The sequence below is a fragment of the Haemorhous mexicanus genome, chromosome 9 (assembly GCF_027477595.1).
Source record: "Haemorhous mexicanus isolate bHaeMex1 chromosome 9, bHaeMex1.pri, whole genome shotgun sequence".
In the NCBI taxonomy this organism is placed as follows: domain Eukaryota; kingdom Metazoa; phylum Chordata; class Aves; order Passeriformes; family Fringillidae; genus Haemorhous; species Haemorhous mexicanus.
In genome coordinates, this window is record NC_082349.1 from 27,339,342 (window position 1) to 27,364,073 (window position 24,732).

The window sequence follows — 24,732 nt, forward strand, 5'->3', positions numbered from 1 at the left end:
TGGGACATTCGCTGGTGTTTGATTTTCACTCCTGTCTTGTTACTTTGGTCCCATCTGCTGTAGCTGTGAACTACAGAGAAAATATGGGAAGGGAGGCAGATCCACTTCCTGGTCCAACACTCGGGTGACACAGTCATATTCAAAAGAACCCACCCACGACAGGGAGCAAAAGGAAAATAAAGAGAATGTGTGAATACACTTCCAAGATGCCATGCTGCTATAAAAACCCCAGAAGGGACAACATCTGTAGTTGATATGTCACCCTGCAAAGCTGTCACGTCACCCCTTCCAGAGGGAAGATCAGGTCTCCGTGGAAAGGGTCCAAATGATGGAGAAGCTCCCAGTCAGCCATGGAAAATCACTACCCTGGCTAAACTGTCTCCCAGCAAATCAGTGAGAAGCAGGGCACAAACCCCTGAGCTCTGATGGTGCTCGCCTACAAACTGCAGAACTCCACCAACACAACCACTGTCACTCTGAAAGGGTGAGCAACTTGAGAAGAAAAACCTGCCAGAGGAAACCCCAATTTCTTATACAAGCTGTTGTGCATCAAGGAAATTAAAGACCAGTAAATTCAGCTTGTGCCCTGGACACTTTGTTAGAGGAACCTGTAGGTGCATCAGTAAATACAGGTCACCCAACACTGTAAGCCTGTAGATAAGGGTGATCCAATTTGACGGACTTCTTGTCAAAACCCACCCTCAAAGTTTCCCAAAGCACCAAAGTGGTGCTGGGAAGAGAAGGAAAGTCTTCTTGAAGCCCACCAGGTGGGGGAGGAGTAAGGGTTTAGTTTTCAGGATGAAAGGAGGTTACCAAGAAGCCCCACAGAGATCTTTGTCAGGACCTTGGCTGCTCAGAAACACTCTGGAAGATGAGGAGGATGACAAAGTTGATCACCAAGGCTAAATTTAGTCTTCTCAAAGCTGAAGCTGAGAAGTGCAGGAGGAAAGCGGGCAAGGAAGTGGGCAGGTGAAACTCAACCTTGGTGAGAGCAAGCTGATCTGGAATCCTGCAAGTGATATTCAGGTCAACCATCTCGAGAAGGAGGAGGCAAAGCTTGTAAGGTTTGGAGGAGGGGTACAAAGAAGATGAGATGTTGCAAATGGCTTTGTGAAGAGGAGAAACCAACTGTGTTAGGACTCCTCAGTAAAGGAACCAAACAGGGTGAGGACATGATAAAAGCCTGTAAAACCATCAGGCCCCTGGAGCAGTGGGAAAGGCAGTGGTTATTCACTATTTCTCACTTTGCAAGGATTTACAAGTGTAAAAACCAACAAAAGGTTATTTTTCATACACCATAGAGCATGAAAGCACTGCAAAAGGTACTGAATTCAGGGGAGACAGAGCTACCAGCAACTATTAAGCCAGAGAGCCCAGAGGCACATCCTAGGTCAAGAAATCCCTGGGCAGCAGGGAAAGGACCATATATAGATATCCTGCAGTTTTAACAATTTTTTTTTCTCAGTTATCAGTGCTGGCTGCAGATGCCAATGGACAACAACCCACCACCCCCACTCTGCCCAGTCTCTCGGGGTTCCAGAGTGACTGCAAAGCCAGCTTTGTGCTACCCAGGCCACCATTCAAGGATGCATCCCACATCCATGTGTCCCTTTGGGAATGGTTGAGACCCTCTGCTCCCCCACGCACTGCCTCAGGGGAGGAGGAGGTACCCCAGGGCAGCTCCCTCCTAGTGACAGAGGTGATCCTCTTCACAAGCAGCCAGAAACTCCCCCTTCTCAAATCCCAGCCCTCCATGCTGTCAGACCCTACAGCCCCAAGATAACTTGCCAAGATTCCCTTCAGCTTACAAGCCAGCCAGCAATTTCCACAGGGAGGCAAAGGACTATTTATATCCATCAGGGGCTGGCAGGGAAGGTAATGGCTGGCCACTGCAGCCCATCTGCCAGGCTCTTAGGAAAACATCAGAGCATATCATCCAGGGGAGGTCAGGCAGTGGTGCTGGGACAGTGTGGGGAGGCTCCACAGGGATGACATGGGCTGCACATCAAGGGTGAACTCCAGCTCCCTCCTACACACTCATCTGTGTGAGTGCTTGTTGTGCCTAGGCTGAGAGGTCAGGAAAATGAGATATTATCTTGGCATTTCTGTGCTCAGCACAGGGAACAAGCACAGCTACTTGTTCCTCATCTCCCTGGAGGGGAGAGCCACGACCTGTTGGTTTTCTGAGACGTGGGATGGCCCAAATAGGACCAAAACAACCTTGTCTGCTCTTCTGTCCACAGCTAGGCCAAGGGCTTTTCCAAGAGATGATCCTCCTGGAGGGAACAGAGCTGGTCTCAGAGGAAGGGATGGAGAAGGCAGGCACGAGCTGCTGCCAGCTGCAGCCCAACATCATAAACTCTTTTGTGCTCAGGAGCTCTTACATGATTTCAAGCTCCATTTTCAAGTTTGTGGGGAGGCTTTGAAAGATGGGAAAGGCAGAATGAAAAAGGAAAAAAAAAAAAAAGAAAGATGTAGAAGGGCAAAAAGTTAACCGTGCATCTTGAATTTATCACTCTTGAAAGAAGAGCTCGTCAGGATGGCCAGAGACCAGGCAATGCACAGCAATCAATAGGAAGACTTTTGGGTCTAGTCAAGCTTCTTTGAGATTTACAGGAACTGAAAAGAGGCATAAATTTGTTGCTGCCTGATGAAAATGGAGGTAATTAAATTTGCAGGTGTATATAATTGTCATATTGATGATCTGTATAAATCAGCAGAGCCAGCAGAGGTACAAAGCACACCCTGGGCACAGAGGAGCTGTTTGCCCCCTGCCTGGCCAGGAGACAGGGCTCTGGGGCACCCACATGGCTCTGCCCATCACCACAACCTCCTCCTCCACAAAAGGCTTTCCCCAGTTGCCCCCACAGGCAGCAAAAGCTGCAGGACCCTCCACCCCTTCCAGTCACCTGCAGCCTCATCCTGGCTACTACAGAATCTCCTGTGCCTGCAGGAGGGTGCAGGCAGGACCACAGGCATTGATGGAGATCGTGGGGGGTTCTTTGCAGCTGCTTTGAACCTCTGAGCCCAGGTGCAAGTGGGGCACTGGCTTGATCTTTTAGCAATGCTTTCTTTTTTTCTTTTTTTTTTTTTTTTTTAATTTCTTTTAACCTTTGTTATTTTGGGAACTTTGAAGCTTAAGCTGCTCTGAGGCAGCCGCCTTTGTAGGAAGGACAGAAAGTGCACAGGGGGGATTTGACAGAGGGAGAGAAGCAGGGAGGGGAAGAGATGGTGTTTCATGGCAGGAAGGAAGGAAGGAAGAAAGTGGCGGAAGGAAGTGGCGGAAGGAAGGAAGTGGCGGAAGGAAGTGGCAGAAGGCAGGACGTGGCGGAAGGAAGGAAGTGGCGGAAGGAAGGAAGTGGCGGAAGGAAGTGGCGGAAGGAAGGAAGTGGCAGAAGGCAGGACGTGGCGGAAGGAAGGAAGTGGCGGAAGGAAGGAAGTGGCGGAAGGAAGTGGCGGAAGGAAGTGGCGGAAGTGGCGGAAGTGGCGGAAGTGGCGGAAGTGGCGGAAGTGGCGGAAGTGGCGGAAGGAAGGAAGGAAGGAAGGAAGGAAGGAAGGAAGGAAGGAAGGAAGGAAGGAAGGAAGGAAGGAAGGAAGAAAGGAAGGAAACCCACCCTGAGAGGCAGCTGGGGCTCTGTGGGAAATCTGGATGTAAAATTACCCCGGTGCCTTCCACTTCTCCAGCACTGTGACCCAGAGAACCCTCCAAGGCCTTTGGCAACCTGCACACCAGCCTTCTCCCTCTGCCCCAGGGTGACATCCCTGGGTCCCCAGGGTGGGTGCAGAGCTCCTCTCCAGCCACACAGCCCAGCCCAGCTGGGTGCCATGGGGATACACTTCTCCCTGCCATGCCACCAGGGACAGGAGCACCAGGGAAAGCTTTCCTGCCACCTCCACCAGCCAAGGCCTCTCAGAGTCCCTGTGGTCAGGATGACCCCAAGATGTGTCAGAGAGTCTCTTTTCCCAGCCTGGCAGCCAAGGAAGGAGTCAGGATTCTTTTGTTCTGGTTTTCAAGGTTGTTTATTTTCTCTTATCTGTTCCATTCTTTCTCTGCCCTGCTGAAATCTGTCCAGCAGGTCAGGTTGTGGCACCGTCACTGCCCTTGGGGTGGTGTTAGCTTTTTATACTAAAAACTACGTATACTTTATTTACAATAATTTCCCAATACCTATCACCTCTGTTAGACAGTCTGTCTCTACCCTAAACCAATCCAGAAGTGCCACCATCACCCAGAAGATGGAGGGCAAGAAGAAGAAAGAAGAAGGCCAAGGCACGCCCAAATTCCTCCATCTTGGGACCCCGAGCCCCCGTTCTAAAAACCCCAAAATTCTATTTTTCTATCTTGTAACAAACTATCATTCTACTTAAACTTTTGTGGCTTGTGAATCCTCATACAAAGTTGGTAACTGTTTTTTTCGAAGGGCTAAAATTGAAGGCACAGGTGTTTTTGACTCTGTGCAAAGGTTTCTGAGCCCCCTACCAGAGTCTCGAGTCCTCCAGGGCAGCCAGAGGAATGTCCTGGGTTCCAACAAAAGCCCTTGCCACATGTGCACAGGACGACTTGGCATCCCGAGCTGAGCTCCACAAACGTGCTGCAACTGGATAATTAAAAATTAAGGAAGAGTTTCTGCATTGCAGTCCCAATTATATAACACTGCTCTTGGGTTTCAGCACCCATCAGCTCTGGTGCCTTTACACAGCCATGCCTGTATTCACTTGCCTGTCTTTCCAGGCAGGGCTCACACCCTTGGCGCTGGAGAATCCCAATGTCACAACCATAGGCAGAAAGTTCCCTTGCATTTACGTGGGGGAAAAAAAAGGAAGGAAAATCTATTTCATGCTTTTGGTCCAGAGCTGAAATTGGAGATGGGCAGAACAAAGGGGATGGAGTCAGGGTGCTTCAGCCCAGCCAAGTAAAAAAGAGAAAAAAGAGTTGCCTGGGCCAGGACAGCGCTCCCATGGTCATGACCAGGGAGGTTCTAAGCAAGGAGCTGCTGTCTCTTGCTCCTGCACCAGAGAAGCAGAAGCTCATTTTAGCAAACAAAATCAAATCAAGATGAGGAGTCAGCTGCATTTTCAGTACCTCAAGAGCAAAGAGCCCTGCTGGACTCTGAGCACCAGTAAGTGCAAACTCCTGCATCTGCAGCCGCATCTTTGCCTTAACCCTGCCAGTTCTGGCTGCTACCGAGTCCAGGGCTCAACAGGCCAGCCTGCCTCTCCCTCCTGCTGCTTCCTCCTGGCATCTCCTCCCTTTCTTGGCCACAAACCCACTGACCACACAGCCATGTCTCTTGCATTGCTATTCCCAGGACCTGGATGCTGCCACCTGGTGTGAAACCAGCCATTAATTCCTGCTGTGACTCACTCCAAAGGTCACTTCACCAGGCTCTGTGTAAAACAGCTTCAAGAAGGCACCAAAAATGCTGTGGCTCGCACCCACAGCAAGGGGCTGTGCCATCACTGCTCCTAATGCCCCTGGGCTTCTGTGTGGCTCCTGCAGTTCTTTGCTGCCTCCTGCCACTCCCTCCTCATGGTCCTTCCTTTCCTGCCTGTCACTCTAGGACACAAAACAGAAAGATGGGGACATTGGATTTTTTTTAAGGCAAAAAAGAGAGCTTTCATTTTTCTAACTCTAACATTTATAGATTTCCAAAAGTAACAGTAGACTGGGGGGTGAAAGTTCCAGTTCCCCCTGTCCAATGACACTAAACAAACCAACAGTCTATCATATTTTTCATTCTCTAGAAAAGAATGCAAAACAATAAGTTATTTACATCAAGTATATAAGAAAGTTTGTTACAAAAATGCAAACATCAGAAGGCTTAAAAGAATCTTTAAAAATCAGGGTGACACCTGCCCTCCTTCATTACCCTGGTTTCACACCCACACTGCCTTCCATCCCCAGCATGTGAAAGCTGGGAAGACCCAACCCTGAGCTGCAATTACAAGGAAGTCAGACCCATCCCACCACTTCCCAGGAATTTCCACATCCCCCACTCAGCCACCAGCCCCAGCTCCTGCAGGACACCTCTTTCCCCAGTTTGTGCCGCAGCATGGATGGACTGTGGGGCATGCTGGGGCTGAGGCTGAGTCCTCCAGGGTGAGCCAGAGATGTGCCTGACTCTGCAAGCACAAAAAGGCAGAAACATGGCAATAAGAGCTGTGGAAGCCAGCCCAAGCCCAAGGCTGACTCCCCTCCCACCATCCATGAGTTATTTCTCCTGCCCACCAACTCTGAGCACACCACCATGGCAGACCCAGGAGAGAGCAGCTCCTGCTGAAAAACAATTAGAAGTGTTTCCTTTTTCCCTGGAAGGATGTTTCAGGCACTGCCTTGCTTGCAGGTGCTTGGACACACATCTCAGGCACCTTCGCACGAGCTGGGATGAGATTCTTGCAGACATTTCTAACTCCCCCAGACTGCCAGGCCATCCATGCCAGGTCTGCAAAGACAAACCCCTGGCTTGCCCCCTTGGCCAGCAGGAAAGGCAGCAGCTCCACAGCAGCATGACAGCTCTCGAGTCCCCTCGCTGCTCCTCTCCAGAGCTCTCCCAAAGAGGCAAAAAGACAGAGCCCAGCAATTTCTGGCTCAGCAGTTCAGGGAGGGCTGGCAGGGGCAGCACTGGGGGGGCAGAGCAGCTCTGCACTGGCACAACCACGCTGGGAAAGCAGTGCCTGGGGGAGCCTGGGGCCAGCCCAGGGCAGTGGCAGGCACAGCAGCCTCTCCAGTGCAAACAGCACATTTCCCAGAGGCTGCAGACACTGGGGACATCATTAGGGCAGCAAATAGGCCGAGAGCACAGCAGCAATTTGCAGACCCTGAGGCCACTGGGGCTGGCAGGAAAATCTGGGAGTGGGATATCTCCCCTTCCAAGCATCCCCCTTCCCTACCAAAGCCAGCCAGCTCAGCTTGCCTGATCCACACAGGAGCCTCCCTGCCATGCCGTGCCTTTCTTGCACTGCCTCCTCCTGCCACCCTCATAAGGACAAGCCCCCTCCAAGCCATGCTGAGCCACCCATCCCCGTGCTGGAGCCACAACCTGCAGTGCCTTTCTGCATCCTCACCCTTCCTGCAGTGCTCTGAGCCCTCCACTCACCCCATCCCCTCCCACACATTCCATGCATGGACCTAGAAAGGGTCTTTTAATCCTTAAGCCATCTCTTCTAAAAAAACCATCCTGCTACTTCCTCTGTGTTGGAGCAGCCCCATGGGAGGAGGGTGTTTGAGGGCTGTGGGGCAGGGGCACAGTGAGTTCCTGGTGCCTGCCAGCCCTGGAAACTGGCTCCCAGCACGGTACCCTCTCTCTCTCACTCCCCTTGGGATGCCAAATTAATTGCCTTGTCTCCTGGAGCTTTTAGCTGGAACAAATAAAAGAAAAAGGGGGGTTGCCAAAACCCATAATAAGGTCTACAGTTCCTCTGAGCTACAAGGGCTGCTTTAAATTTCGGAGGGTTTTTTTTTTCCTTTTTTTTTATTTGAAGGAGGTTTCCATGGTAACTGTCTCCCATCACACAAGAGCCTGTCCTGGGGATATTTCAGGGCTGCTCATATCTGCCTTCCCAGGCAGGCACTGTGTTGTGACAGTGACATCGCAGCCGGGTGATTCTGGCAGAGGAGGAGGGCAGGGGTGCAGGAGGGAGGAAAAGGAGGTGCCTGTCCCAAAAAACAAGGTCAAAGTCCTGCCTGTGCAGATCAGGCAGGCCTCCATCCCAAAGGGCCCTGGCAAACAGGCTGTGGTTTCCCTTGGACCACTGGCCTGATTTGGGAAGCACTCATAAGGAAATGCAGCCCTCACTGGGCCAAGCAGATGGGTCATGTCCAGCTAAGAGCACTCTGCCACCTTCTCCTGCCCTTCACCCAACCCTTAGGAAGGAATTGTTCCCTGTGAGGGTGGGCAGGCCCTGGCACTGGGTGTCCAGAGAAGCTGTGGATCCCTGGCAGTGTCCAAGGCCAGGCTGGATGGGGTTTGGAGCAGCCTGGGATAGCAGAAGGTGTCCCTGCCACGGCAGGGGGTGGAAGAAGATGAGCATTGAGGTCCCTTCCAACCCAACCCATTCTACAGTTCTGGGATTCTTCAGTTTCTTTCCTCCACCAGGTTAGTTTTCAGCTGGATCAGCTCCCTGCAGGAGCAGAGCCAGCTTTCTGCATCCCCCCAGCTGCTTGCTCTGCTGTGCTCGTTAGCCATCCTAATTACTGAGAAGCCTCAGAGCTGGCCAGAAAAGGGGCTCTGCAGACCCCAAACCTCTGTGACCCATGAGCCACCAGCAGCTGGAGGGTCCCTCAAGGATCTCTTACTTCCCTTTGATTATAAATGTTTAAAAAAGTCCCTGCCTACAGGATCAGAAACACCAGCACAGCCCACGGGGGCAGGGGGTGATCCCCTCTGGGGGATTCCTCAGCAAAAAGCTGTAGTGGGACAGCCAGAACCTGGCAATCCAAAATCTTCCCTTATCCAGACAAATCCCCCAGCTGCTGTTTGGGGTGAGCCACCAGCCACAGCTGCAGAGATGCCAGAGCCCAGCAATTTGGAAGCAAAAAGGACAACCAGTCTTAAATGACAGAGCTGTCATCATCCAGGCACTGCCTTAATCCCACCAGGCAAAAATTCCTTCATTTGAAGGACTGCTCTGCAGCAAGGCTCCAAGAGACATGATTTCAGTCTCTGTTTAGCTGGCTAAGCGACCATGAAAAAAATAAAACATAATGGAATATAAAATTAAATGGAATGAAACAAAATAGAATAGCATGGAAAAGCATAAAGCAAAGTAAAATAAAGTAAAATAAAATAAAATAAAATAAAATAAAATAAAATAAAATAAAATAAAATAAAATAAAATAAAATAAAATAAAATAAAATAAAATAAAATAATAAAATAAAATAAAATAAAATATGGGGTATGGGATGCAGCCCAGGAGCAAATGCCCCTGGCACATGGAGAGGAGGGCAGAGGTGAGGCAGTGGAATCATGGCATCAGTATGGCTGTCCAAGGGTCCCCTCCAGCAGTGGAACCACAGCCAATTCCAGGGGTGTAAAACCTACCAGAAGTCTTTGGGGGGCTTTGAGGAGTGCCCACATGGGCAGCCCAGCCCCCAAAACAGGGACAGGTCTGAGGGCAGGAACAGGACCAAGCCTGAGCATCCCTGACTGGACGTGGGTTGAGACACTCAGGAAGAGAGACAAAGCAGGGGGCCAGGAGCCCTGAAGCCCCCTTGGCTGAGTGCTGCTTCCCTGCCAGACCCTGCCACCCCTCTGGAAAGGCCAAGCAGCCCCACATCCCACTCTCCCCACTGCTTTCTGGGTCAGCAAGATCCCCTCCCAGCTCCGCTGCAGCCAGCTGGATGCACGGTTGCTGTGGCAACGGGTTCCCAGAGACCAAATCCTTATTTCTTACTTTTTTTTCCCTTGGTTAAGGAAAAAAAAAAATATACAAGAGGCCCTGTATATCCCCTGTGGCACCAAAACATCCATGCCCAGCAAGAGAGCAGGTCTGCCCTGGGCACAGCATGGGGACAAGGTGTCCATGAGGATGGGGACGTGCACACTGTGCCTCCCTCCCGAGCCCCCATCGCCCCCAGTTTGGCCACAGGGCCCTCCCTGCTCCTCCCTGGGATGCTGTCAGCTTCCCTGCAATGTTTTTCACCTTGCCACGAGGTTTTAAGGGCTGCCCCCACTCATAGCTGAGGTTGGTGCTGGGCTCCATGCCTGGAAGAGGGAATGTTCCCAGGCATGGGGTGTCCCCGGTGCTCCAGGGGCTCTGAGCAGGTCACCTCACTCCAGGCTCTGGACCCCCAGGAAAAGGGATGTGGTTACACTGCATGGCCAAGGGGAGGGGCGGGAATGGGGTCCCTCCAACAGTTTTCACCCAATTATTAGATGAGCTATTAGCTATTGCTATTAGACATTCATGTCCTGCCCCACCAGGTGCTCCAGGGCAGGGCCAGGGAAGGATGTGTCCCCTCTCTGCTTTGCTGGAAGCTCTGGAAGCCCCCAGCCTTGGGGACAAACATCTCACAGCGCAGACCAGACACCCAGCAGCACTCTGGGTGCTACAACAACCTTCCACCAGCAGCAGCAACCACTCCAGGAGGAGGCAGCAAGAACGTGGCACTCCTGGATTTCCAGCAGGCATACACCCCAAGCATCCATCCCAAACTCATGGAAACAGGGGTTCAGACCCCAGCCAGCTCAGCTGCTGGCAGCAGGAAGGAATGCAGTGAATCCCACTGCCAGGATGGTGTTGCTAAGGGGCAGGAGGGCAGCTGGGATGGGGTGTTTTGGGCTCCCTTCCCCACCACAGCTGCTGGGACCTCCTGAGACGAGTCCCCTGCTGCCCTCCAAGCCAGCCAGCAGAAGATGACAGCAGCTGTCCCCCCGCTGGGCCTGGCAGAGCACAGCTCACGCCCACAGGTTTCAGAGCATGAGACAGTGTCCAGGATCAAAGCCAAGTCCAATTAATGGCTCACAATGTTATTAGAGAAATTATTGCAGGATCTTGAGTAAAAGTCCGATATATCCACTCCATTCCATTAGTCAGGCTCATTTAGTAATTCAATCAATCTGAGCAAGGCAATTGAGCTCCCCTGGTATCATTTAACTTGGTTATTCTCTGGGTACTTAAGAATTTCTTAATATTTGCTTCATTATTTCACCATAACACCTATTCCCAGGTGCAGGGTTCACACTGTGGGCCCCATGGTGGAGTCAGCCCTGCTGCAGCCCTCTGCCATGCTCTGCTCTCATGAGCTGGTGACATATGATGGAAAGGGGGTGATGCCCCTGGGAATTAAGTCAAGCCAGGGAATGGCATCACAACACCCCAAGGACTGCCTCCCACCATGGAGAGCTGGCACCAAAGACCTGCCCTGTGTGCCAACAGCTTTGGGACCCTCAGCCAGCATCCAGATGCAGGTGAGAGGAGCAAAACTCAATAGGATGCTCTTCTCACTTGCCATGGAACTGGAAAAAAGTATGGGATAATGCAACCCTGCGGCCCCTTGGCTCCTGCTTCCGTCCCCTGGGGCCTTTTAAGAGCTGGGGGTGAAGGGCAGAGTGGAAGGACACAATCTCCAGCAGTCACAGCAGCAGGGAGGTGTGTGGGACGAGGATGAGAGCCGGCAGGTGTCACATCTGGCCAGAGCTGGGGCGGGCGGGCGCTCTGGTGGCCGTCACCCCCATTAGCAGCAGCCACATCCCTCCCTGATCTGTCTCACATCCCTGCAACCTCCCCCCAAATCCTGTTATTAACCCAGGGAAGTCAGGGCCAGAACCTCCAGCAGTAGAGCCAAGAGCTTAGCTAGGATTTAACAAAAAAAAAAAAATTGATTAGATATTTCGGGGAGATATTCAAGAGTGGTTAAATATGCCCAGCTCATCGGTGCCTTTGAAAAATCTCACCCCTCTAAAAAATTAGAATTGATTTTGTATTTAAAAAGGGATCTATTTAATTTAAAAGTAAGATAATTTGAAATCATGACAGCTTGTATTAAGGCAGGAGTTTATGATAATCTATTAAAGTCATTGAAGTTAAGAACCGTCTCCCATCCTTGGCTGCTGAGGCTCCCGGGAGGGCAGTGGGGAGTAGGAAGTAGGGAGATGAGGGGCTGCACTACCCTAACTCAGAGCACACCAACTGGGCTGGAAATCTGGAGAGGGAGAAGCAGCTAAGCAGCTCCTTCAGCTCCTCCACACTCAGGGGAAAAAAAAACCAGCATGCAAAAACCATCCAGTGTTTCAAGATCTTGAAATGTCTGGAACCCAGAAAGCATGAGCTCAACCCGTCAGCTCTGCTTTCTCATTTCTCAAGTCGATTTTACACTCAAAAAGGTATTTCAAGACTTTTCAAACATTTATTGCATTACAGAGAAGGCGAAGGAGTCAAAGACTCCTTCTTTGGCGCGGTTTTTAATTGCATCACAAATCTCCTTCGACCCCAAGGGGCTGAGGGAAGACAGGATGCTCATAAATACCCCTCTTGCCACTTTATAACCTGCAAAGGATGGGGCCCGAAAAAATTAGCAGCCTGCAGGAGTGTGAATCCAGTTAATGACATATCAAATGTGGCTGGATGCTGCCGAGCCAAGCAGCGAGGGAGAGGGGGGTGTGGAGGAGAGCGGACAGGGAATATTGAGCTGCAAATTAGCATTTCTTAATGGCCACCAACCAGCAGAATGCTTCCTCCCTTCAGGAAAAAATACAACTAATGCAACAAACACAAAATGAGATGAAAGGCAGCCATTCCAAATGAAGGTTTGCTTGATTTAAAGCAGGATGAAAGCAGGATGAAAGCAGGTGATTTTAAATGCGGGCAGCCTGGTGTGCAGCAAGCGGCCTCAGCCCAGCTCCCACACCCTCAGTACTTCCCAAAAATTCAGGAGCTGGGAGAAAACCCTACAGTAAAATGGGGAGATGGTGTTGGAGTCCCTTTGGGGATAAATATATAAACCAGTGTGGGGCTTATTGGTCAGAGCCCTGAGCTCTCAGGCAGGCAGTGAGGCAGCACGTGCGCAATTAAAACTCGCTCCACTCATCAGCAAAAAGAGCTGCGAAGCAGGGGAAAGCCTTGTCCAAGCACCTCACACAAGTCATAACCCCACAGACAGCCCATCTGCTTTTGGAGGAACAGAGGAGCAGACAGCAGGCCCCCCACGTTTGGGAGATCTGAGCACCAAAGCACTCACAGCTGTCTCTGGCAGCGGCATGGAAACAGCAGAGAGGGTGAGACCCAAAAAGGTTCATGGAAAGCAGGCAGCAAGCCTCTTGTGTAAAGATAAATATAAAGCTCATCATTAATTTATGTTACCAGAGCTCCCCATCAGAGTTATCAGGGGTCAGGAGTCACAGCCATTTTTGGCATGCCCAGTTCAACAGCTTCCTCCAGCACTTCAGCTCTAGCAAGCAGCATGCATGGCTCTCCAAAGATCCCAGCACATCTCTAGTAAGGAGGAAAGTCCATGCATCCATCAGTGGGAGGCCTGCTCTGGCCGCTGTGGCACGGAGGTGTCACCAAGGCAGGGGAACCCCACATGGCAGTGTCCATGAAAACCAGCCAAGTTCAAAAGCCCTTGAATCATTTAGGAGGAATTTGAGGGGGACACCGGGACCAGAGGTAGATGATATCCCACCATCCTTGGGCTCCCTGATCCAGACCCTTTCCCAGCTGCTCCCTTCACTCATCCTCCTACTGTAGCCACCTTCCTGCATGCTCACACCCTCTCTGAGGGGAAACTGAGGCATGGAGGGACCCCCAAAGGGAGCTGATCCAGAGCCCACATGGCAGAGCCACTGCCATGGGCCTCTGTGAAGCCCTTCATGGTGCTTCCAGCCCAAAGCGAGGCCCTCTCTGACCAGGGGCAGCCCCTGGGTCTGCTCCAAGCCTGCCAGCCAGGGTGGTAGCTCAGCTTCCCTTGGGAACCCCTGCCCTGTGCACAAGTCTGAGATCTGAAAACCACCAGAGCAGAAGCAGCAGCTGCCCAGCTCTCCCTGGTTCACACACTGCCCCAGACCAGGCTCAGGAGTGTGTGGGGATCATCCCCCACTCCAAGACATTATTTATTGCACATTCAGCGAGGTGGGTGCAAATAAGGGGTCTGGTTTTTGTCAGGGATGGTGCAAGAAGCGCTGTGTGAAGCCCCATTTCTGGGAAGATGCTCAAACACACCCTCCAGTCCCTGCACAAGGGCTTGTGAAAACACCAACAGCCACTCACACCAGCTCCAGGCATCAACCTGACATAGCCATGTCCCCAGCAAGTGAGCAGTGTGTGCAGTGACAGCACTGATGCTTCTGAGGTTTTTGGGCTGGGGAACCTCCAAATCCAGAGTTTGCAGCCTCTGAGTTGCCAAGCCTGGGTCTTGCAAGACTTCTGTGCATTTCAGAGCTTCTGTCATGCAAAAGCAGTGACCAGGCTGATAGTGGTGGTAGTAGTAATAACAATAATAATGACAATAATACTAATAGTAATGAAAACAACAACCCCACACAGTAAAGCAGCACAAAACAGTGACACCCACAGATGGCAAAGTGGCTGTGCCAGCTTCAAGGCAAGCCCTTGTCTCACAGGGAGAGGTAGCATGGCATTTCCCAGAAGTCACCAAGCCAAACAGGGCAAACAGGGGTCCCACAAGGTGCCCCCTCTTGCCAGCCCAGCCCCAGCCCCAGCATTCCAGGCAGGAAGACTTGAACTGGGATCACCTCTGTGTCTCCACAGCCCAAACCCCTGCATGCTGGGGGCTGGCACAGCACCATGAACAGTCATGTTTTTGAGGGATCAATGTCCCAAGCAGCAAAGCCCCTGAGAGCCTGGCAAGCACCAGGACACCAGGCTGCACTGGCACAGGGCTTGGCATCCTTGTATATGTCTGGCTGCAGGGATCGGAAGGAGGCAAAAGGAAACCCCTGCCAGGCATCAGTGCAGCAGGGGCTGCCAGGGCAGGCAGCTTCTTTCCTGCACTGCCCAGTGTGTGGCACCTCACGGATTTGAAAAATCCCTAAGAAAAACCTCACACTATGGGCTGGGGTCATGCCCAGGAACCTCCTCCTCATCCCCACCCAGGTGCCCCTGCTGGCAGCACCCGAGGTCCCGGCGCCCACGGGGGTCTGGCTGCACAGGATCGGGTCCGAGGGGGCCAGGGGACGAGCGCCCAGGTGGCCTTTGGGGCACCAAGGTGGCAGAGCTGGCGGCCACGGCCGCATCCCCCCTGCATCCGCAGCGCTGCTGCCTTGTTGCCACAGCAACGCTCTCGGGCCTCGCCGCAGCATCCCGCAGCAGCGCGGGGCTTGGGCCGGCACACAGGGGACAGACACCACAGCCCGCTGGCCCTCCCACACAGCCCCTGCACCCCGAAAAGACAGCCCTGGCTGTCTCCACACAGCCTCCCCACGCATCAGCGCCCCCACGCCTGTCTCTGCCTTTCTCCCGGGAGAAGGGGGATGCCCAGACAGCAGCCAGTGCTGCCCCAAGCCCACCCAGCAAGGTGGGTTTGGGGGGTCTTAGCACATGGAGGGGCCCGTAGACCATGGAAGTGATGAATTGCTGGGAAAAAACCCAGTCTAGGGTCACCACAGTACACAAGGGTCGTACAGCAGGGCAATATCACATCAAGCAACACACCAGGACCTCGTTTTTGGGCCAACATCCAAACAAGGGTGGCATTTTAAAAACTTCACGGGACACCCGAGGTGCAGCTGGAGAAGCAACAGATGGACAAGGTTTGCAGGAGGTGACACAGCCACCGTGGGGCTGCTAGGAAAGTGATGGTGGCAAATCCAAGGGCAGGATGTTATGTGTGGGCAAGGAACTGACATTCTGCACCAATGTCACCCAAAATGAAATGTCTCAGGGACTGGTTCCAGGTGGTGAGGAGGGAAGCAGGTCCCTGCACACAAGGAAGGGGTGGACGCCTCGCTCTTTATAAACAAAGGTGGAAATTGTTAGCTTTATTTGGGCTTAAGAAGCTCATGATATAAGAGCAGATAAGCCTCACCCAGTGGATGAAGAGCAGGTGGGAACCATCCAGAGCATGAATAGGCCCGAGCCTAAAACCTGGGGGCAGAAGCACGGCAGGCAGTACACACAGGCAGGGTGGGATATACCGAGCAGCAGAGTATTTTTCCATCAGGCTGCTGGAAAGGTGATTCTGCTCAGGGGCAGACAAAAGCAGAAACCCTCAGCCCCAGCCGGGCACGCCGGGAGCGGACTGTGGGCCTCCTGCCAGCACACGCCGCCGGTGGCCATGGATCGAGCCGGGGACGAGCCCCGTGGGTGACAACCTGGGCACGCACCGAGCGCCCCGGGCCTGCAGCATCCCCAGCCGCGATGCTGCGGCGGGTGAACGGGCACCGGGGTGAGCCAGCCCCGGGGCTGGGCCGAGCTGCTGCAGAGGGGTGTACCGGCCCCGGGGCCGAGCTGCCGCAGGGCGCCCGCCCGCCGGTGCGGCAGGGAGGAGCCCGGCCGCCGGGGATGGTCGGGGCCCCGCCGCCGGGGATGCTCGGGGCCCCGCCGCGCTCCCGCAGGCTCACCCAGCACGAAGTAGGGCAGCTCCGTGTTCTCCAGGTCATCCACCACCACCATCTCGCCGGGGAAATCGTTGCGGACCGAGAAGAGCAGCTTGGGCTCGGCGGCCGAGGGGCCGTGCATGATGCTGAGGTCGTTCTCCCGCAGGAAGGGCAGCGCCGACACCGTGATGCTCTTCAGCTTGCACTCCAGCTCCTTGGCTGCCGCCTCCGCCGCCGCCTCGGCGGGGCCGCTGCCCGCGGCCAGGCAGCAGCCGGCCAGCAGCGAGCAGAGCCCGGCCAAAGCCATCTTGGAGCCCCGCGCCGCGCTCCCGGAGCCGGGCGGGAGGCGGCGGCGAGGGGCGGGCACCGCGCACCGGCGCCTCCCCGTGCGGCGCGGCTCGGCACGGCTCGGCTTCTCCGGCCCCCTGCCTCTCCTTTCCTCCTCTTCGCCCGTTTTCCTCCCCATCTCCTTGGAAAGCGGGAGAACCGCGGAGCGATGCGGTGGCGGGAGGGATGCGGGGCTGCCCGGCCTCCTTCTGCACGGAGAAGAGCGTGCGGGTACCACCCCCGCTGCACTGGATAGCTTGCAGAACTCCAAAATCCCACACCTCCAAAACGCCAGGCTTCTGGAATCTCAGGGGAAATCCCAGGCTTCCAAACCCCCACGAGGTATCGTGGAACCCAAAGCCCCAGAAGAAGTCACTGACCTCCAAAATCCCAGAAGAAGCCACAGACCTCCAAAATAAGTCCCAGGAGAAGTCATGGAGCCCAAAGCCCCAGAAGAAGTCACAGACCTCCAAATCCCTCAAGCCCACATGAAATAGATATCATCGTCTGTTTGTGTGCATGTGTGTATACATACTACATACTACATACATACATACATATATATAGGTATGTATGTATGTATGTTTGTTTGTTTTTATACATATGGAGTGTCAGGGCAACCCCAAACCCACTGCATTTGGATCTTTTTCCCCGATCTTTTTGGATCTGTGTGCTTTTTATTTTCACCCTCTTTAAGTGAGCACAAAGCAGCACTGACAGCTCGTCTGACAGCCACACCTTCCTCCAGACACCTGTGGTCCCCACCGCAGCCAAATCTTCTGATGGAAAATGTTCTCTTCTTCCACTGTGGGGGCAATGCCCAGTCCTCATCCCAGCAGGAATACCTGGCTCTATTCTGTTGGTGTGGTTTTCCCAAAAGGACTCTCCTGATGGCAGACAACTCTGGAGGCATCACAGAGCTCCCACACCACAGCTCCTCATCATCTCCCCATGGGGACAGCGTCCCATCCCACCTGGCACCTCCAAAGAAAACCACACACTGCAGATATTTGTGATTTTTTTTCTTTTTTTTACCCCAGACTAATCAGTCTTTTTAACCCTCTGTATTTTTAACTTCCATGACGCTTTGGGCAGAAAGAACTGTGCTGACCAGAAATCACCCATTTTCAACAACCAGAGAGAAGCACTGAACTAAACCAGTGGGGATGTGGTGGCATGTGTTCCAGCAGTGCTGTCTCCCTACAGCGGGAATGGGCTCAGGATCAGGAAAATTTGGGGAAGGAAAATCAGGAACAAATAAGGAAAAATGAGCAACGGTGTTTTGAAGGATATGGCCCTCCTTTTGTGCTCCTTTTGGGGAGCACAGGGAAATCCCACTGGATGACTTCCACAAGGCCCTTTCACTGCTCTTCTTTCACCATGGGCTACAAACTCATTAAAAGGAGCTTTTCCATTCTGAAAAATAATAAAAAAAATTATTTACATTATTTAGAGGGTGTCTTCAACAAGGCTCTTTCAAGGTTTGGAAAAGGGATGCACCCCCAGGAGCAGTGCCCCTGGAATGCCTAACGAGGCGTGAAGAGGAGCAAGGAAGGGGTTTGGTGGGAGGTGTGAAGAACACAGGGGGATAAATAGAACACATGTAAAAAAAACCGTCCGAGAACACTAAATCTGGTGTCACTGACAGCGTCCTCCTGCTGCTCACCGGGAATGACCGGCACAGGAGGGTGCCCAGAGACCCTGGGAATGTGGATCCCTGCAAGTGTTCCACGCCAGATTGGCGGTGCTTGGAGCAACCTGGTCTAGAGGAAGGTGTCCCTGCCCATGATGGGAATGGGATGCTCTCCAGGCTCCCTTCCAGCCGCCCCATCCCCGATCCCGCACATCCCGGGCTCGCTAACCCGGGGTCGGGAGGTGGGAGCGGGACCCCCGCGCCACGCCCCGCCCCTCCCCGCCAGCCCGGCCAATGGAGACGCGCGGAGCCGTAGGCGGCGCCTCTGATTGGCTGCGGCCGCTGCATATATTATCGGCGCGGCTCGGCGGCTCCGCGGAGCGCGGCGGACCCGGCGGCCGCGGCTGAGGGTGCGCGGGATGGTGGCGGTGCCGCCGGGGCCCGCCCGGCCGCCCGCACATGGCGCGGCCCGGAGGCGGCGGCGGGGCAGCGCCCGGGGCCGCTGAGCCGGAGCCGATCGGAACGGGACGCCAAGGAGAGGCGGCCGGTGTCCCGCCGGCGCTGATTTGGAGCCTGGGGTGAGTCCGCGGGGTCGCGGGGAGGAGTTGGGGGACGGGGTTTGAGGCGGCGGGGGGCTCCCGCCGGTGGTGGGGTGGGGAGGGAGTGCTGCGGGGCGAGCGGCGGCCTCGCAAGGACGGAGATCCCGGGTACCGACGCCGGCTCGCTCGGTGACCTTGGTCAAGTTGTGTCCCCGCTCCGGGCTCGCTTCGCAGCCTCCCCGGCCAGCTCGGGTGTTGGGAAGGGCACCGAGCCCTGTCCGGGCGGAGCCGCACCGGCGCGGGTCCCCACAGGTGACGGGCGGCTGCCACCGGCCCGGTGGGACCGGTGTCGGCGGGCTACCGGGACAAACGGGATGCCCTGGATGCTGGGACCTGCTGCTGTGCGCTGAGTGCGCTGCTCGGTGTGAAATGCCCGTGTGAGACACCCCGCGCCCGCAGGGGCCGGGGAGATGCCCCCGCCAATGTTAAAACGCGCATTTCTCCGATGGGCCCCGATCACCAATAGCCTGTGGGGGGATCGCCCGTTCCCCGCACCGCAGGGCCCCGCTCCGCCACCCGCAGCATCGGGTCGAGCAGTGGGTGCGTGACCCGTCAGGAGATGTTTGCTCGCCTCGGGCGCCTGCCCGGCCCAGCTCCGGGAGCCGGGGGCTCCTCTCTGCCAGGCTCCCTTCCCTTCCCTAAACACTCTTCTTTCCAGTAAGAAACAAAACTCGGTGTCTTTAAAGCGCTGGAGAGCATCAGCTCCGGGCGCAGCATGCCCGGTCCCTCCCCAGGGGACCCGCGTGTGGCTGCCCTGGGGCGGTGGCGGGTCCCGGAGTGCCCCCGCCGCGGTCCCGGGGCCGGGCACTCCGAGTCGGGGCGCCGCGGGGCCGGGTGTGACCTGCCGGCAGATGTCAGTGTCCCCTCTCTGTCAGCAGCCAGGAGGGTCCCTGCCAGCCCCGGAGGCCCGTGCACTTTTTCCGAAACGGAGCTGTCTTTGGTGGCCGTGCAGTGACAGTTTGGAGACCTAGCTCTCCGGGGGGGTGTCCCCACTCTGACACCCCAGATGAGCGCTCCCCCTCTGCCCAACACCAGCCACCCACCACCTTATTTATCCTGTGCTGCTAACATTGAGCTACACTTGTGCATCGCTGCCCGTCCGTGACACTTGTCACTCGTGTGAAGGCAAGGCAGGGAAGGGAAGCAGTGTTCCTCACCTTGCACTGCCTCCTGCATGAGGATGGTACTTGAGGGTGCAAGATCTGTTAGGAGGAAGGAACCATCCTCCCTGGGGAGGAGGGTGCAGGGCTGCTCTCTTTCCCTGGCCCCTTGTGCACAGGGTTGCTCTTTTCCCCATCCCCTCGTGTTCAGGGCTGCTCTCCCCTGGTCCCAAGGATCCATCTGCAGGGATTCTTTGGTCTGAGAGCTCAGTGCAAGGTGGGGAAGCCAAAGCTGCTGCTGCCGTTGCTCTGCTGGGGGGGGAGGGGGGGAATTCTATTTTGCACATTTATTTGCTTTATTTAAGAGGCTTTTTGCCTGTAGGTGTGAAAGTCTCGGGTGTGCAAAGCCAGAGGGCAGAACACATGGCACTGGTGCGACTCTGCACGCAGCTGCCATCTCCCCTGACAGCTGCCCAGGCTTCAACTCATTTGATGTCTTATGCAAATCCTCGGCTCCCCGAGTCCTGGGATTTTCTGCTATTTTCCTTTACTCTCATCTTCGAGTGTCTCGCTCTTGAGGATGTGAAGAAAAGCTAATAAAAGGAACCCAAGTCCTACAGGTTTTCTAACCGGTCTCATGAGCTGAGAGGAGGAGGGCGGTGTCTTGGGGTCGCTCGGCTGGAGGGACCGAACGGGCTACAGAGGGTGGCCAGCGGGAGCCCAGCGAAAGCCTGCTCCCAGCCGCCGCTGTGATCCTCAGCACCGCGGCTCCGAGGTGGCTGTCTGTCCCCACGCCCGCCGCCTGGAGCCGTGTGGCCGAGGCCGGCTGCCAGGTGGCTGCCAGCACCCCGCCGTGCCCGCTTTGCCAGCGATTACCGCGCTGCTGTCGCTCCGGCGGTGCTTCCTTCGCTCTCTTAATTACCCCGGCGGATCGATGGGGCCCTGGCGCTTCCTTGACAGCCTGCGGATTCCGGCCCGGCGCTGCAGCTCCTCGCAAGCCACAACCGAGCCGGGCCAGGGGGCAGAGGAGACGGCGTAGGCAGGGCTGGCTGGAGGGGAGGTGGGTTCTACGGAGCCCCAGGCGAGACTGGTGGCTCCGGAGCAATGGGAGCATCCTGCTAAAATTGAGCCCTTTGGGATTGTCTGTCCCGAGGTGTGCAAGAGCAAGAGGTGGCCTGGGTGCCTGCATGAATTCCCAGATAGACACGGCTCAGCTGAGTCAATCCACTTCAGACGCTAAACTGCACTTAGCCTTTGCCCAGGCTCTTTTAAGTGGCCTTAATTTGATAAAGCTTTTCCATGTTTAATGAGAAGGTGACTCAGTCACTAGGTTTGATGTTCGTTCCCACTAAAAGGCGTCCCCAGGGAGCTTGAGACCCCTCCCCATCGCTCCTGCCCAGATGCACCTTGGCTCCCACTGTGCCCCAGGGACCATTCCTTGTGACTGGGCACATCCCGCAGCCCTGCCACCAATGGTATCATGTACCTGCCATGGACAGCAGGGTTTGCTTTGGCTCTGGGCTTCAGCTCAGCGTGCCCAGAGGAGGTTCCAGGGCCCATCTGGAACCTTCCTGTGCTTCCCAACGGCACCTGGCAAATACCACTGCCCCTCTCCCCAGTGCATGCTTCCCAGTTTCTATATCTCCAGATCTGCTCCTGCAGCGTGAAAGGGCACAAATCAATGTTAATGTCCCTAACAATTAGCTAACGTCTTAATTATCGAGCTCAGCCTGATGAGTGGTGGAGCACGTGGCTCTGGAGATGCCGTGGGCATGGAGGCAGGCAGGACCTTGGCAGAACTCCGATGTTGTGCTGAGGGTGTTGCTGCTGTCACTGTCAGCTCCGGGGGCAGTAGAGGGAGGCTTTTGCAGCTTACCTGAGCACCCCCATCTCCACCTCACATCCTTCCTTCAGCCTCTCAAGCCATTTTGGATGAGGACACCGCTGCAGAAGTGACCCCACTGCCATCCCCAGGGTGGGGGGTGACTCTAGAAATTGCCATGAGCTCTTTTTAAGATGTAGCTCATGACATGTGATGGTTTGGGCCCTGCATCAGCCATCACTGGAGGAGCACCGGGGTGTTCTGCTGCAGGCAATGGGGACACAGTGGGCTGCAAGAAGCTCAGGAGGACTTGGCCCCGAAAGAGGTTGTGGTCCTAGGAAAATCTGACAAGAATATTTGCTTTGGTACCCTTCTTCCATTGCTTTGGGGTTTTTATAGAAGAGGGAAGAGGAGAAAAAAAAAAAAACAAGCTGGAAGTTTTCCAACTTTTGTGATGCAAAACCCTAAATCAAAAGGAAGAAGAAAAAAAAGAGTTGTCAGATGCTTCTCATCAAATCTTCATTTTTTTGGATCAAGGAAAAGTTATTAGAAAGTTATTTCCAGCTCTAGTAGTAAGGTCAAGGGGGTTACTTGTTTCTAAAGAGCTTTACCTTCCCCAGCATCCCAGGAGGATCCTGGTGTAAGCATGTGGAGGTGCACCCTGAAAAGCATTGCCCCAAGCCCACAGAGCAGCAGTGCAGCCCCCCTTCCCCTCAAACCAGAGCCAGCTGCCCCCAGCTGTAAGGACTGAGGACTATGCAGAGCTATGGCAATATCTGCACATATTTATTTTCTATAACTCCTAATCGATAGGAGGAAATAAATTATCCCAGCTGCCAGTGGTGCAGGAAAGCTGCTCCATGGGGATAAGCTGCTGCAGAGCTCAGTGCAGCCCCCACACAGGCCTTCCTTACCCATTCTTGCCTGACTTGGGACTCCAGTTCCTGTTGGCAAGGATGCTGGCATGCGTCATCACCCGTCCCCAAGCAGGAGCCTCCCTCGGAGGTGCCGCCACACGTGGTATAAATAAGAGGGAAGTGTGAATAAAAGCTCACTTAGCAAGGCTGGAAACTTTGCTTCATACCAGGAGGGATTCTTCATTGGTTCTGTACCAGTTTGCCTCGGCCAAGTGCTGGAAATATCAAATCCTATTTTTATTGCTCTGTAGTAAAACATGAAGTAGCCACAGGGAAACATGCTATGCTCAGCCTGGAATCTCAGAATGAGCTCCCCAGGGAACCTGTCAGAGCAGGATGAGATGGTGTCTAGCTGGTCTAGGGACCACAGCCTGAGGGAAAAGGTGACCCAAAGTGGGTCTATCCATAATATCCATCCCCATGATGGTGAGCCAGATGTTTCCTGCCTTAGCTGTGGTGGGAGAGGGGATTTGGAGAGGAAGGACAGCATGGGAAGCCCCTCTTGGTAAAGGCACATGGAGATGCCCCCCAGGGTGGTAATGGCAAGGGGCTGGTTAGTGCTGGTGGGAAGCATTTAACATCTATGGTGGTTTGATGGAAAATATAGTGCTCTGCCTGGTGTGTCCCACCCCTAAACAAAACCCTCTGTGCTTTCAATCAAAGGAAGAAAACTCCTGTGTACTTCTGATTTACACCAGGAAAGCCTCAGGGAGGATGGTGAAGTGACTGGTGCAAAACCAGTCTGTGGTGGTGTGAAGTGGTGATGGATGAGGCCAGTGTCCTGTGGCACTTGTGGAAAAGCATCTCCTTTAACCACTTAAAACCCCCTTTAACATCCCCTGTAAGACGCAGGCTGATACAGACCTGTGTGGAGGGAGGGGGGAGAGGGACACAGCCAGGGAGCAGCCCCTGCCCAGCCCCACCTCAGCTAGAGCTGGGTCAGGAGCCACTTAAAACCCATGGATGATGATGGGAGACAAGGTGTGCCAAGCCTGTTTGTGAGACAACAGGCAGAGTCCCAGTGCACCAGATATTTAAACAAGGTGTTTTGCTGTCACAGCCATATTTAATGCTACAAGCAGTGTGTTTCCATGGGCAGGGTTTAGAAGGATGCTGTTCAAGGAGGCTTTACCCTCCCTCAGCTGAGATCCGGAGTGTTGCTTTCCTCCTTGCTGTGTGGGAAAGGGATCAAATCACTGATGGTTTAGCCTGTGGTCAGTATCTAAACCATCCGTGAGGTTTACTGCCAGACTCTGGCTCCCTCCATTCTCTCCTGGACACAGCAACTGCTCCTGGGTCAGCACAGCAGCAGAACCCGTGGCTGCAGGCAGTATGGACCGGGGGGGGTTAATCTTGGGCTTTGAGGATCCCTTTGGTCCCCAGGCCACATCAATTTTTAATTGTACCAGCAGATATTCCTGGGGAGGGGAGCAAGGTGCAGACTCTGCATCCCATCTGCCTGCTTGCCCTTGGCCCAGCTTTGGTTGCAGGCAGGAATGATTAGGGGGCAGCCAAATGCTTTGGCTCAGCCACCACCCACACATGGCAGCACACAAACAGCTCTGTGAGCCTCTGGCATCGGGTCCTGCCATGTTTTGGGGGTGACAGATGCCCCCTCCAACACTTGAGGCACAGAGTGAGGAAACCACCCTGGCATTGCCTGCCCCCCACCCCAGCATGGAACAGGTTTGGGTCAGGATTTGGTCACATCGTGGCCGTGGGGGACTCCATGTGCCAGGGGCAGGAGGCAGTGACTGGGCTATCATGTGGCTGCCTGCCAGGCTGGGAAAAACCAGGGTTACACGTGAAAAAAGAGTGTGGGGGGACAGAAACCCTGCCTGCTGCTCCTGCCCACCCCACTGCCCTGGCACCCCAGCCTGGTGATGTGAAAGTCTCAGCTTTTGTTTAAAATTCACAGGGCCCCAGCCTCGAGGGCTGAGCAAGAAGCTGAGAAAGTGTAATCAAAGGGCACCCTTAAGGGTTTAAAAATAGAAGAGAGGGAGAAAAAAAATGAAAAAAACATATTATTACATGTTAAAGCATGATGATTCATCCAGCAAAGCCCTGTTTGGGAGAATGCAGGGCAGTGTGAGCTCAGCAGGGATGGGCATTTGGGCTCTAGCCACCTTCCTGGAACAAAAACCATCTTCCCTGGCAGGACTGTAGCAAGGGGGTCCCTGTTTTGAGGCAAACAGCTCTTGTTGCCTCACAGCACACCTGGCCTTGGTCAGACCTTGCAGATCCCCATCTCCCACTTTCACTGGCAAATTCAGGCTCTGTCCCTGTGGTTGCTGCTGCCAGAAAAGCTTCATCTTTACTTTGCACTCAAAACACTACT

General features: G+C 54.3%; 1 protein-coding gene across 2 annotated transcripts in view; it reads right to left on the reverse strand.

Moving 5' to 3' along the window:
• The window catches only part of ASTN1 (astrotactin 1), a 59,917-nt gene extending 43,614 nt beyond the window's left edge, over positions 1-16,303 (reverse strand). For both annotated transcript variants that reach the window (XM_059854609.1, XM_059854610.1), the window contains exon 1: positions 16,021-16,303. In XM_059854609.1, coding sequence (XP_059710592.1) covers positions 16,021-16,303 — 283 coding nt within the window. The remainder of the gene's footprint in view (positions 1-16,020) is intronic.
• Between the last annotated feature and the right edge of the window lie 8,429 nt (positions 16,304-24,732).